Here is a 15,357-nt window from a genome sequence, read left to right on the forward strand (position 1 = left end):
TGACAAACAATGGAGCTTATTCCTGTAAATTTGCTTTTGAGGCCTTTAATCAAGGATTGGAGACTCCATACCCGGAGCTGTGGAAAATTATTTGGGACTTGAAAGTCCCTTACCGCATTAGGAGCTTCTTGTGGCTTGGTGTTAAAAATAGGCTGCTTACTAATACAGATAGGAAAAGGCGGCATTTGGTGGAGTCTGGAGCTTGTAGTAGATGCAGTGGGTATGAAGAAACCATTTGCCATGCTCTTAGAGATTGTGCTAAGAGTAAAGAGGTGTGGAGGAAAGTTCTCCCTGACCAGTTGTTGTCTGCGTTCTTGTCCCATTCTGATCTTGACTGGTTTGTTGATGGTGTTAGTGGGAAGCTATTGGCTGATCTTGAGCATGATGTGACCATTTTTGCAGTTGTCTGTCACCAGATTTGGAAATGGAGAAATGAGGAGATTTTTGGAGGAGAAACTGTAGTTATGCCCAATCTTTTTAATTTCTTCTCCAATAAGATTTGGACTATTGTGGATAGCTTCAAAGAGGACACTTTAGCTGGGTCTATTCAGAGGAAGGATGTCCATCTCTTTGGCTGGAGTAGGCCTAGCGAAGGGATGGTGAAATTAAACACGGATGGATCTTGCCTAAAAGATGGTAAGATTGCTGCTGGAGGGGTGTTGAGAAATGAAGGAGGCGGTTGGGTGTCTGGGTTTGCTCAGAATTTGGGTATGGGGTCTTCCTTTTCTGCGGAGCTTTGGGGGATTTATTCTGGTCTCAGGTTAGCTATTAATCTAGGGTTGAAGAAGCTGCTCGTGGAATCAGATAATATGGAAGCTGTCAGAATGATTTCTGATATTAATGCTATTTGTTTAAATAGCAAGAACTTAATCAAAGGGATTAGAAGGTTAGTTTCTTCCTTTGAGTCCATCAGTTTCTACCACATTTTCAGGGAGCAGAATAGGGTGGCGGATCGTCTTGCAGCAGAAGGCCATGTGAGGATTTTGGGGGTCTCTACCTTCTCTTCACCTCCTAGTTTCCTTTCTTCTCTTCTGATGGATGATATGGTGGGGGTCAGTTTTCCTAGGCTGATCCCGGGCTAAGCTCTTTGTTTTTTGTTGTTTTTTTTCCTTTCCTACAAAAAAAAATGAACCGCTAAAATACCAACTACTACTTTATTGCAACATAACTTTACTTGATATCTACATTATGGGGTACATTTTAAACATAACTTATCGTAACGTAACGTAACTTAATGTAACGTAATGTAACTTAGTGTAACTTAACTAAACTTAACATTGTGTAACATAACGTAACATAACGCAATGTAACTTAGAGTAACGTAACGTAACATCATATCACATAACAAAACATAATAACGTAATGTAACTTACCGTAAGTTCTCGTAACATAACTTAACCTAACATAATGTAACTTAACGAAACTTAAAGTACTATAGCTTAGAGCAACGTAACGCAATGTAAAACTAAACTTAACGTAAAACAACTCAACATAACTTACCGTAACATAACTCAATGTAATGTAACTTAATATAACTTAATGTAACATAACTTAAGGTAACTTGACGTAACCTATTGTAATATAATTCAACTTAACATAATATAACGTAGTGTAATATAACTTAACATACCTTAACGCAACTTAACTTAACGTAACGTAATATAACATAACATAATGTAACTTATCGTAACGTAACTTAACTTAACATAATGTAACTTAACGAAACTTAACATACCATAAGTTAGAGTAACCTCACACAATGTAATGTAACGTAATTTAACATAACGTAAATATAACTAAGATATCAGTCTTCGACTAACGCTCATATTCAAGGGAGGAATCGTCAGGTTCTATATTACTCAAAATGAAATTGAACTTGCATTTGGCGTGCAAAGCATGTGTTATTCAATGACACTATGGAATATAGTTGTTGTTACCTGTGAGCAACATGTTAACCAAAATAAGACTTGGATTTTCTGTAGAAGTAATTGGATGCTAGAAGCCTGTGTGATTGAAATTCACATCGCGATTACAATTAATATCATCATTGTGATTGTTGTTATTCTCATCATGTTTAGAACCAGAATTCTCATTAGAAATCTTGTTTTCTCCGTCTTTCTTACGATCATTTACGTTGCTTGATTTTCCAGATCCAGATTTCGTATTGGATGAACCATCGCTATTATCTTCAAAATCATGCCTCGAGAATGCATTGCAACATAAAGATAACTAACTTTGGACATTTTGATTTAGAAGAAAAAAAGAAAACAGGAAAGGTCTAAAGCAAAATTAGGTTTCTATAAGCTTACAGTTTAATTCTTATTGAATTGCGATGGGAGAGGAGAAAAACAACTTAATTCTTATTGAATTGAATTAATTTGTAAGTAATACATCATCTATTTATATAAGATTACAGTTTAAAATCAAAATTGTATACATTCTCTTATTCACATTATAAGCGTGCTTGACACATCAGCTTTACTCACATCTGTCATTGATAGCTAATTGTAGTAATTAACATTTAAGAGTTTGGAACCAACTCAAAGAGTTTGGAACCAACACTAAACTTCTATTGAACTTCAGGAAATTTATACAGAATTACAAACATCAGTTGACTTCCATAACTTCTCCTAAACATAAGCAATAACTGAATAACTTCTCTTGAATTCAAATAATTAGATAAAACATTATCTGCTAATAAATTAACTAAGACATATTTCCAACAAACTCCTCATTGCCTTAGTATTTACAAACATCCAACTTGTTTTAAAGTTTGTTTTGATGATGTACTTCCCATCGCCATTCTACAATTGGACCTCTTGATTCAAAATTTGTTTTGATGATGTACTTCCCATCACCATTCTAGAATTGGAGCACTTCTCTCCAAATGCTTCATATTAGAATTGGAGCACTTCTCTCCAAATGCTTCATATTGGTGCACGTCTCACCAATTTCAAAACAATGTTTCTTCTTCTTCTTCTTCTTCGGCAACATGTGTCAACTTGACACTTTCTTCAGACTTGGTTCTACAATTCTTTTGAATATGTCCAAACCTTTTATTTATCACCGTTTATCAGAAAACTCTTGTAGAGTCTCCTTTTCTTCTTGTTCTATCATTACTATGATAGAGACCCTTCAAAGTATCCTAAGCTTGCTAATTCTGGCCATCAAAAAACTGGTGCAACAACCTGATTAAAAGATACTGCATAAATTAACATTTAAGAGTTTGGAACCAACACTAAACTTCTATTGAACTTCAGGAAATTTATACAGAATTACAAACATCAGTTGACTTCCATAACTTCTCCTAAACATAAGCAATAACTGAATAACTTCTCCTGAATTCAAATAATTAAATAAAACATTATCTGCTAATAAATTAACTAAGGCATATTTCCAACACTAATTTTGAGCTTGAATCCTCTATTATACAGATTATTGTAAGGGAGTGTTTGATTACCTAAACTTGAACGATAGAATGAGAATAAGATTGAATTATTCTCTTTATTAGTGTTTGGTTAAACAAATATAACTGAAGAATAATCTCATTCCTCCAACTATAGGAACCTCATCTTTCCACCTCGATCACATTTCATTACCATTACCATTGATTTATTATAAAAAACATTACAATATCCACGTTTTTTCAAAACCCAAAAACCCACTATTCATAATCATAGTTATTTTTTTATATTTTAAATGGGGTAGTTACATTCTATCAAAAAAAAAGGGGTAGTTACATTATATTATATTTTAATACTAATGTATTCTTTTTGTAATACTAATGTATTTGTATTATATTTTTTTTTTAAGAAATATATCTGTATTATATAGCAAATGTTTGTTTTTCTTTTGAATTTATAACAATAATAATAAAAACTATCAGTAAAAACTATTAATTTTATTTTAATATGCTATTTTTTACACTTAATTTTCTTTGTATTAAAATATTAATTTTAGGATGATTTAATATTTTTTATATTTATTTTTTAATTGATGTTATAATAAAAATTATTTACTAAATTATTTTTGACAAATGTTGTATTTATTTCGATTCCGATCATTAAAGAAAAGAACCAAACAGCTTCAAAGAGAATCTCATTCCGATTCAAATAAATAGTCATTCGATTCTGATTCCACCACATTCCGATTCTGATTCCGCCGAATTCCGATTCCGATTCTAAAGCTTAAACCAAACGCCCCCTAAGTACTCTGCAATCAAAGCTTGAACTGTCAATACAATCCAAGATTTTTTCCACCAATTAAACAAGTATATTTACTGTAAAATAATAACAATAATATTATTATATTATTATTATTTTATATGACGCAAATGTTTTCAACCCTGAGTTAGTTCAGTATCACTGTCAAGAACAATCAGTTTGGAAATCCAGAAAGAGACAAGGATTGATTTGAAGAACGGAAACTCCTTTTTAGTAGCTTTTCTGCATTTAGTGTCTATGTCCGTTTACATTTGAAAGCTATTTTGTGAAAGTTAAATAATGTTTCTGGTGTTGTTTCCCTATCCTTGTCTGTTTCTGTACCCGTGCAGATTTGAATGTGGGGAAAAGTACAACTTGTGATTTGTCAAATTTGCAAATAGAGGTCTGTGGTTTACAAGTTTGTAAATAGAGTTCTGTGGTATGTTTTATTTACAAAATAAACTATTTCAAATTACACTATTAAATTCTGATTACAACCAATGAAAATTTTATCTTAAAGAAAATTATTCTTACATATCGACAAAACACAGCCCTTCCCAAAACACAGTACCCTAAATCGAAACCATAAATCATATGATGGACATTTTATGTTTTTCACTAATTTAACAATTTATGAACTAGATTGATATTTAACTTCAGTTTACACCGTCACAATTCGATTTTGGAGTCTTTATTTGTTAATAGGTAAATGTAATTTTAAAAAACATGTGTAATTTCAAATACTTTGTTTTGTACAAAAAGCAAAACACGTCTTTATTTGCAAACTTTTAAACCACGTACCTATGTTTACAAATAGGGCAAAACACAAACATATTCTTTTTTTACTTTGCCCTTGAATTTATTACCTCATTCATGAGTAAGAACTGACTGAGGAAGAACTTTATATGGATTAAGAATTCCATTAGGATCCAGCAATTTCTTGATTGAAGCCATCACTTGTACCTAAGCAAGTGGATCATACGTAAATTAGACATCACTTTGCAAGGTAACTACATATACTCCAAAAACACATCATGATAATATGAATTCCTATGAATACAAGTTCAGGGATACATACTGTTTCATGCGTCTTGCTATAGAAGATCTTATTGGCTTTCATAAGTCCCAGGCCATGTTCTGCACTTATACTTCCTTTGTGTTTAGATGTCCACTCATAGACGTAGGGCTCAATTTGTGCTAAAATCTGCAATAATGCTCCAAAATTAATCTACGAAATGTAATTTGTGATATGCAATTAACTCCGCGTCTGGGTAATGAAAATTACCGTATCATCGTACTTGGTAGCAGAAATATTTAGATGCAAATTGCTATCCCCCAGATGCCCATACCCTACTACTTTAGCCTTTTGACCTGGAAAATTATAAGACATACCAGAGTGAATATGATGTTCCTATGGATGTGCATTGTGATATAAGCAATTTCTTTCCCCACTTAAAAAAGAAATGTTTAAGTGAAAAGAAGTTAATCCAAAGTAGGAGAGATCACGTTATTTCAGGTTCCAAATAGAACCATTTCTGGAACCACCACTCCCTGCCTAGCCGAGGCTTCTATTCATTTTATCAATTAATTTCAGAAATTCTAATGAAATTATCAGATGGTACATGCAACAACCACCTCTATTGTATAGAAAATGCTGGCTTAAAATTTTGTTCAGAGTGAATAAATGATAGTGCGACTTACCCAATTTTTCCCGCATTTCTTGAACAAGATTATACATATGTTCAACAGGTATTGACAGATCATATTTGTATACAGGCCCTGCTCTCATCAAGGCTTCCGGTATGCCCTGTGGCCAAATAAAGTGACCCCACTAATGAATGTTAGCTTCTGATATACATCACGTTAACTTTAAATCATTTCTTCGCGTTTAGAAGAATACTACAATATAGGCTTTTAATAAGAGACCCCAAATGTAATTAGTCCCTTGCTTCAACTAAAAGAAGAAAATAATAATAAGTGAAGTTTTCACCTTTCAAACAAATTTTAGTCAATAATCTTTTAACAGGGATTAAAATGTCGTTTCATATGAAAAGCTCAAGTCTTATCTAAATGTGAAAAACATAATCCCTTTTGACCAATTTATTTTTCTCCATTTCTCAAGTTTTCACTATTGTATTTTTATAAAACGAATTAAAAAGTTCATTTGATCAGATTGCCCATCAATTTTATTATTTACTTGTTACTATGCACTATTATCTTGAAAAAAAACTTCTTAATTGAACATGAAAAAATAAATATAGAAGTTTAGTTTTTAGAAACTGGTATTCATGTTCAATCTAACAATTATAATGAGCATAACATGAAATTATTTAATCTAATAATTTAAAGTTTTTGATAAACTCAATTTCTTTAATTTTAGCTTTTTATTTGAGAGAAGTTTAGCAACTACAACACATGCACACATATGGGGTGAAGCTCTTATCCTAGTGGTTGAGAGCGTACCCATGACTGGGGAAGTCATGGGTTCGAATCACATGGGGGTGGGGTGGAGATTTTTCTTTGTTATTTAATGTAAACGCAATTGCGCAAATTAAAAAAAAAAAAACACATGCAAAGAGGTAGCATGGTAGAGAACAGTTTGTTTTTTCTAGTCACCTTCGTACGTATCATTCTTATACTTATAAGAAAGATAGGTGCTTTCTGTTAATTCTTTTATGGAAATAGAAAATAAAATGAAAACTTGAAAACTGTTCTCTAATTTCTAGGAAGTACTTTCTAGAAAACAAGGTCTCATAGAGTGAAATGTTATTTAAATTATAAGGATCAAGTAAATTTTAAAAAAATACATATTATTTTTAATGGGACCAAAGTTTATAAAAAAAATTAAAAGTCTGGCCCCATATATATCATTTTTGGAAAACAAGCATCTTAGATTTGAAATTTTGATTCACACCAAGGAGATTCTATCGATCCAAAAAGTAGATGGGTGCATTTTCAATCAAACAAAAGGTGTGAGAACAAAGAAATCATCCATGGATCAAAAGTGAAAGAAGCACAGGCATATGCACTCTCTCTAAAAATACGAAGAATGGTGCATGCAAGGAAAACAAATTGAGGTGGAAAGAGAGACCTCACGTATACGCCAAAAAGAGGATGCTTGGTTAATGTCTTGTGCAAGTACTCCATCAGAAACTAGACCAGATTCCATTGCACGAAGTAAAAATGCCTCAAGTTTCTCTCTGTAAACAATCATACACTAGTCATACTTGGAACTGATAACATGGAAGTTGAAGTTATGCAAATCAATTAGAAAAAGAATTAATACATTGACCAAGTTTTGAAGGACAAAATGCAGTTAAACATTAAAACTGATGAAAGGTCAAAACAAAAACCAAATAAGTCTACAATCAAAAAATGGCAACAGAGTTACTTTCGCTATACCGAAGTATCAACTGATCTTGAGATTATTTGGTCAGTGAAAGTCAAGAAAACATCTCACGTCTCTACATTGCAAAACAAAGCCTTTCCAGTATGTAAATCTTTTTTCTTTCTGAGAAAATCAATCAGTTTCTGCTTGTAAACCTCAAATCAAAAGTCTCAGGTATCACCAGTCTTCCGATATAAGTACATTAAATTCTTGAAAAAAGTAAAAAGAAAAAATATACATACATATATATATATATATATATTTTTTTATATATATATATATATATATATATATATATTTAAGGAAGGGCCAATGGGCGTCAACCTCAACACCACTGAAAATTTGTGTAATGATAACATATTCTTGAAGAGCAAATTACAGGAACTTCAGAATGAAAATGAAACAAGAAGATTACTTGTCATAAGATTCATCACTGCCTGTTGTCTCAATCAGAACATAAAAGTTGTGCATTGAGGGAGGCAATGGATTCCGAACACCTTCTAAATGGTTTAGAACCTGCCAGATAAAATACAATCAGCAGGATCAAAACCAAAACAGAAGATGAGATACTTTCATAATAATATATAACATGCTTCACAAAACAACCATGAGAGGAAACAGAAAAAATTATTTGCTGTGTTTGGAAATCCGTTTCTTTTATTTATTTATCTATTTCTTTGGGGCAATTAAAAGGGTAGAAAACTGATGGCGGTACAAATTAAGTATACTCAACATTGCAAATTATGGGTAAAACACATAAGCACCCTGTGGAGCACATGTCACAGCACGATGGATTAAATGGAACCACGAATTGCTATATTACTAATTTGGAAGTGATAAATAATTGACGACTGCAGGAAGGTAGCTGATTTAGACTATACATGGTATCATGTACATCAAATACTCATGATTTAAAAGAGCTTCTTATAACTGGAAGTTACGTTGCACGGACATGGAAACGGACACCGGGAAACATAATTTATAAAACACAACCTTCATAAAATAGCCTTCAAACAAAAACAGACACGGACATGGACATGAAATGCAGAAACACTACTAAAGAGTGTCCGTGCAACATAGACTAGAAGCATGTTAAGGTCCAAACTGGCTTGTTCTTAGAAACTTTTGCTGAATCTCTTCCAGCAATCCATTTGAGGAAGCCAGTCATTCAGATGATAAAAAAAATTTAAACGTAGAAATGCAATTTTAGGGAGAAAAGGAAAACCCAGCTTGAAAGGATTAGCAGAGAAAAGTGTGTAACATAGTGAAAAACAGAAATGGGAGGAAATTTATTAGAAAGATGGGAGAGTGGGGAGTTTCTTCAACTGAAAAGCCAAACCCAGACTCATTGGCACTATTTAAAAAGCTTCTTTTTCTTTCTTTCTTTTTAATAAATTGTCCTGAGTAGTGCTTTCAGGCTAGGTAATTTAATAGGCAAGATTCGTTTTATGAAAACCATGGCAGAAAAAGAACAACAATGAAAGAAAGTTAAGAAGAAGGTGAAGATGTCCTAGTAAGAATACTCAAACAGCAGAACACATATTTGAAATTGTGCAAGCAATGCAAAGCATAGCTTTTTGTTGTGAGAAAATAGAGAAAAAGAAAATACCCAAAAAGGAGTAGCTCAAAGTTATTTCTCGCGATAATGATCAAAATATTATTGGAGCAAGAGAAAGAAAAGACAATGTTGTGCAATGGCTTTTCAAAGTGACAGAGCAAGAAACAAAAATCACATAACATTGAAAATAGAATGTAAAACTTGATATACTATAGCACTTCCTAAAGTAAATAATATTAAAAAATCTGAGTCAGAACTCAAGTACTAAAATAATAATTTTTTGTTCTCATTAACATATAAATTATAATTAAACAAATTATTCAATTTAGCTAGAATCGTTTAGATATTACAAGAGGCACACAACAGGAGTTGCAAAAGAAAATGGGCCAAAATCAAATTTATATGCATCCTCATCAACCACTTGAAAGCATGCAACATAACAGTCACAATTAAGGTCTTAAAAATTTGTACACTTGTGCAAAGCTGTAACCTTATCTACCCCCTTTGCATACACTTTCAAGTACAATAGCTCATAAAAAGTTTCTAAAAGCATATGAAAATAGATTAGAAATAGCAAACTTTACCAAATCCATCGCTTCACTGTCCAGAAATTCAAACGCAGACAGAATTTCTCCCAGTTTCCTTTTTGCTTCCAATAGAAGTTTCTGCCAAATAGAACAGTATATAAGGAAAAGCTGCAAGAAAAAAGTTCTTTCTACAAAAGCACAGGGACAAACAATTTAACATGAAGCCACAACACAAGCTTCTGTAGTAAAACTTCTTCCGTATCAAAATAAATTCTTCTTTCCTGAAAAATAATAAAAAATGAGCTTCTATCTAAACCTTACTTGAGTGCAAAACATAATTATGTATCTTCCTGCCCCTTGTTTAGAACTAGAATAAATATATCAATATATCTTTCTATATCTGAGTAATTAACCGACTTTAAAATGGCAGATCATAGGTAAGGAACTTCACTTATACAGTACATAATCATACCTGGCAGCTGAGGTAATCATTGCATGCAAGAAAAGCTATATTCACTGAAGATAGTTTTGGTGGGGTAAGTATGGACACCTTAGTTACTATACCCAAGGAGCCTTCACTTCCTATACCATAGATAATTGCATGAACCATAACATCCACTTACTAATTATTGACTAGCAAGTAGTCCTGAAATATAAACCCAAACTGAAGAATTTAGAGTGTACCTATAAACAAATGCTTTAAATCATAACCTGTGTTATCCTTACGCAAAGTTCCAAGCATATCAAGCACATCGCCATTTGCCAGAACAGTCTCCAAGCCTGTATAAAAAATGAACAAAGTATGTTCAGAATAAACACAACTATAAGAAAAAGCAGTTTCACAATTAAAACCTAAATCAGACTCTTAAGTACCTCACCATCAAATAAATGAACTAATACACCTTCAACACAAGCATGCTTCATGGCCTCATTGTGCTAAAAAGATTTCTGGCTTGGGTATTGATGGTGCTACACATTTTTAAGATTTTTAATTTTACCATATGCCGGCCACAACAAGTCAGAGACGTCTATAAGATTTAAATGATATATATATAGATATGAAATCCCGAACTGGCAAATAACTTGTATCGTACACACAACTCCCTATATTGCAAGCATAGTTTATTTTATTTGGTAGAAAGACTCATTGGTATAACCATCTTCGTGCCATGTCACATTGCCTTCCAACCACAAACATTTCAAATCGACTTTCCAATTGTGAATAAAGTTCAGTAGATAGTAGACAATGTAGTTCTCACCAAGTACATTTCCATGTAGTGAACCATAACGAACAAGGCGCAGACCACCAGCATTAGTTGAAACATTTCCACCGATTTGGCAGCTACCCTTAGCACCTAAGTCCAGTGGCATAATAAATCTGAATGGAAGCATAATTTGCTTGCATAAAACATCTATAAGGTGTCAAATTTTGTTTTGGTGCAGTTTCAATTCAATGGGTGAAATATTAGTACTTTAGAACATACTATTAGGGCCAAAACACATCAAAAGTTCAACTGCCAAAAGACACCAGACCAAACAAATAAGAATTTACATCATACGATTCAAATCAAGGAGGTGTTTGGGAAGGGTATTTTTTACTCAAGAATTGAGACGATAATGCTTGGTTCTCATTCCTCCTTGGTTTGCCAAAAAAAAAAAAGAAGGAATGAGAATTCCATTGCCCATAGGATGATTGTCCATAGTCCATCCTTCGGGAATCATTCATCTCCAGCCATCAACTTCATTTCCTATTCTCTTATTTACGGTAAATTACATATGTGTTGTACAACTTTTTCCCTATTTGGTGTGCAACCTTCAATTTTGCACACAAAACTGTACAACCTTTTGGTGACTTCCCACTAAAGTGTACAGCCGGTAATTGTGACCGGTCAACGCAAAATCAACGTGCCTCGTCAGCTATTTGACTTCCCTAAAAGTCAACAGTTGACCGGCCAACACGAAGTCAACGCGCCGCGACAGCAACGTTGACTTAGCGTTGACCGGTCATAATTACCGGTTGTACACTTTAGTGGGAGGTCACCAAAAGGTTGTACAATTTTGTGTGCAAAATTAAGGATTGTACATCAAAGTGTGAAAAATGACAAAAGTTGTACACCATGTATGTAATTTACCCCTCTTATTTAGTATCTTATTTTATTACTTCATTATGACATTCTATTAGTTAGTAACTGATTACGTATCATATAATATCACTATTAATTCCAGTTCTGGTATATAAGCCAAATACTCCTATTAGTTAATACATGGTCCTGTCAATCATAAAGAAAGTCAAACACTGTCCAGTGGCAAAAGAATTTGTCAATAATGATGACATATAATTGCATGCCTATCACAAAATTATCAAGAGTAGTTTCTCAACTGGATAATAATATTATTGATTTATGGGAAACTAAATCGTATGACAATTGTTTTCAATGGGGAAATCAACAGCTAGTTTCAGTTCTAATTCAAACTATGTTATGTTACTGTTAATTCCGGTGCCTTTAATATGTTGCAGGGAAAAAACTGCAAAAATATAGGATATTTACCCTTGGTTATCCAGGAAAGCTATCAGGTTTTCCAATATGCATCCAGCTTCACACACCAGAATACCACTGATCTGAAAAATAGCATGAAACAATCACTTTAGGATGCATAGCAATAGTTCCTGAACGTTAAAACTGAAATAAAATATTAAATTATACGAACTTGTAAATACAAGGAATGAAATATGAAGAAGAGGCTAAGCCAGATACCAACTACTGCTTGAGAAAGAGCAACAAATAATACAACTCAAATGTCATGGAACTAGAAGAAATCAGATAAGTGAGCCTGAACGTTTTATCAGGTGATATTTGCCAATGTATACATATGAATTCAAGTGGGAAAAAAAGCTGCGAAAAAACTTGAAGGGATATGATGCCCACCTTGTCAAAAGATAAAATTTTATTCATCAAACTCGTACCTATAATCACCTGCAGAAAAGATAGTGGGTTAGCTTTTTAATCATGAGTGTATATTGGAGAATTTTACAGACTCTAATTAATGATATTATATGTAAAATCTGGACTCGGTTGCATATGTGCACTCCTATATGTGATCTACACACTCATCAACATTAATATTATGATCATATTCAACCATGTGAATCATGTTAGAGGAGAAAAAATAACCTTTAGTTCATACCTAGACATTGCCATATCCAGTTTCAAATCCAAACATTGAATGAGGCAGTTTCATCACCTGCCAAAGCCAAATTGTGTGTCCATCTAAATGTGCAGGTAAGCATGTTTTGGTATGTCCCAGGTGCATATGTATGCCTGTAGTGTATTATTCCATTGTATGGAAATATGAACATTTCAAATAAATGGGCTTTATTGATCAAGGAAGGCTGGTTACAGTGAAATGACATATCGGGATTTCTTGAAAAAGACGAACTCCAAAGATTTTGACACACATTCATCATACCTTCATTGACAAGCTAAGAAATGAGATCATTTTATCCATGGTAACTGAATGATTAGCATCAACTGCCTAACCCTGCTAAAAGCATAGTTCTAAGAAAAGGATACAAAACCAGTCTCCTCTCAGTAAAAATATCTGTGTAATTATGGCCTTCCTTTTTTTTTCTTATTCTAGCACATACTCCTACCAGTTTCTCAGTTCCAAAATAACGAAATATGATTTATATTGCTTAAGGTTCTCACCTCATCCGGTTTGGGCCACCCAACTGCCCTATCATCTTTCTTTTTCCACTTGTTTCAGCAGATCAACATAAAATATAACTGATTTTCTATAACTATTCCTATAAAACTGTGAACAGAAATTATGAAGCAAAACTCTATCAACATATAAAACATATGACAAGTTAAAAAGTATACCAACATGAAAGAAATTTCTAGACAATAAGCATTTTACGGGACGGGGTAATGTGACTAATTAATAACACGTTGCATCTTCTAATAAGCACAATGAACATTTATAATCATAAGTTGCACAGTGGCATCACCTCATCAAATACCGGCACACTTCCTCCAACAAGACCAGTATTTCCACCTTGGGGAACAACAGCCAAGTGCCTTGAATTACAATATTTAAGAATCCGAGAAACCTGGGAAGGAAAGAGCAAAGAATATCTGTAACAGGGAAATTTTCCAGGGAAGTAAAGTAGGCATACTTAGCACAACAACTTCTGGAAACAAGCAAAATAAATGATGATTACGACAGAAAACATCATATTGAAAGTATCCCAGCCTCAGAACTACTCTGACTATTGAGCAAGTGCTCCAACCGTTCCTACATAGATTTCACAATCTTTTGGAAATTCTGTCATCTTACAAATGCAGCAAACATGGTTCACATTATACTATTATAGCATGATTGAATTTCACACTCAAAATTCTCTAGAAAGAAAGCATAATTCTTATTTCAACAGCATAAAAATCAGTAGCACATATTAGATCTCCGTTAATAAACAAGTAAGTCATCAACCCATATCCAATGCAGAAAACCGAGAAACAGAAATGAACCTCATCAGTGCTTCTAGGTAGGAGAAGTAGCCTGCTGGAACCTTTGTATTTATGCATCCAATCGGTATTCACAGACTCTAACCTATCATCATCCTGAACGACATTTTTCTCGCCCAATATTCCCTTAAAATGGGCTATATCATCAGAATTCAAGGTCGAAAACAACGAATTTCTCTGAATTGTCGTAGCCACTGAACCAAAACTTCTACACTGAACTGGATATGTCGTTGAGGAAGGAGTAAGCGTCTGTAATTCTCGCTTCGGCAGGTAGTGTTCACCGTTTCGATCGAAACGATGCTCAAAACCTGTAATTACTGAAACAAAAATACATAAATAGGCTTCAATATCATCTCTTGAAGAAATGTTGTATGTGATGATGCGGTTGAAATTATCGAAATCAAAGTTGAAATAGGAGATGATAATAAAGGAATTCGATTCTTACATGAAGCAAAACGGCGACTGGAGTGATGGATGATCAATCGAAGATCAAATGGTGACTTGGAGGAGTGGGTCAAGAGTCGATGAAGTGCTCTGAACTTGTCCATTGCCATCACAAATTGAAATCACCATGCATGTAGATGAATGTAGGAAGTTGCGTGTAAACGTTTGAATACAGCAATGACAAGATATATGAGCATGCCATTGTCAACTACAATCTGTAAGTGGTGGACTGGACTGCAGATGGTTAGGCCGAGTCAGGCTAAGCCCACTATCAGAACTTTGCTGTTAAAATTAAAAAATCTTTTCCCTCTGTAACAAACGCAGTAACGGTCATCTTCTTAAATGACAGACAATTCTTTTCTTTCTTCCTTTCTCTTTTCCTTCCTCTTCTCTTTTTCCATGGATCTTCCTATTTTGTTGATCTAGGATTTTCCTTTTTTCTTCTCCATACCTTGTTAGGTTTCTTTTATATATTTCATGGGAACTTTTATCTGTCTCATTGCATCCGCTTTCTATTATTCCGTCTGTTTATGCTTTTTTCGGATTTAACAAAAACGGGAATGATTTATATTATCCGTAGATTAATAAATTTACATGGTTGCAACAAAATAAAAATCAGATCCGAATGTTCGGAATGGTCTAAAGATAAAGTTTGGATTGCAGATATCTTTCCACGTATTTGAATTTACGCAAAATATATTGTTATTTTGTG

The 15,357-nt window shown here is 33.5% G+C and overlaps 1 protein-coding gene across 1 annotated transcript; it reads right to left on the bottom strand.

Annotated features, from left to right (window-relative positions):
- Positions 1 to 3,965: 3,965 nt before the first annotated feature.
- LOC136205688 (D-2-hydroxyglutarate dehydrogenase, mitochondrial) lies at positions 3,966 to 14,868 on the bottom strand. The gene is made up of 16 exons (XM_065996404.1): positions 14,647 to 14,868; positions 14,205 to 14,518; positions 13,685 to 13,786; positions 12,603 to 12,650; positions 12,225 to 12,295; positions 10,935 to 11,053; positions 10,360 to 10,455; positions 10,148 to 10,257; positions 9,733 to 9,813; positions 8,006 to 8,106; positions 7,294 to 7,402; positions 5,904 to 6,009; positions 5,488 to 5,573; positions 5,281 to 5,406; positions 5,069 to 5,165; positions 3,966 to 4,212 (listed from the first exon to the last, which is right to left on the bottom strand). Exons 1-15 carry the CDS (start codon positions 14,753 to 14,755, stop codon positions 5,070 to 5,072), a joined length of 1,674 nt encoding a protein of 557 aa, XP_065852476.1. The 5' UTR covers positions 14,756 to 14,868; the 3' UTR covers positions 3,966 to 4,212; position 5,069.
- Between the last annotated feature and the right edge of the window lie 489 nt (positions 14,869 to 15,357).

Source organism: Euphorbia lathyris, chromosome 1 (assembly GCF_963576675.1).
Source record: "Euphorbia lathyris chromosome 1, ddEupLath1.1, whole genome shotgun sequence".
In the NCBI taxonomy this organism is placed as follows: Eukaryota; Viridiplantae; Streptophyta; class Magnoliopsida; order Malpighiales; family Euphorbiaceae; genus Euphorbia; species Euphorbia lathyris.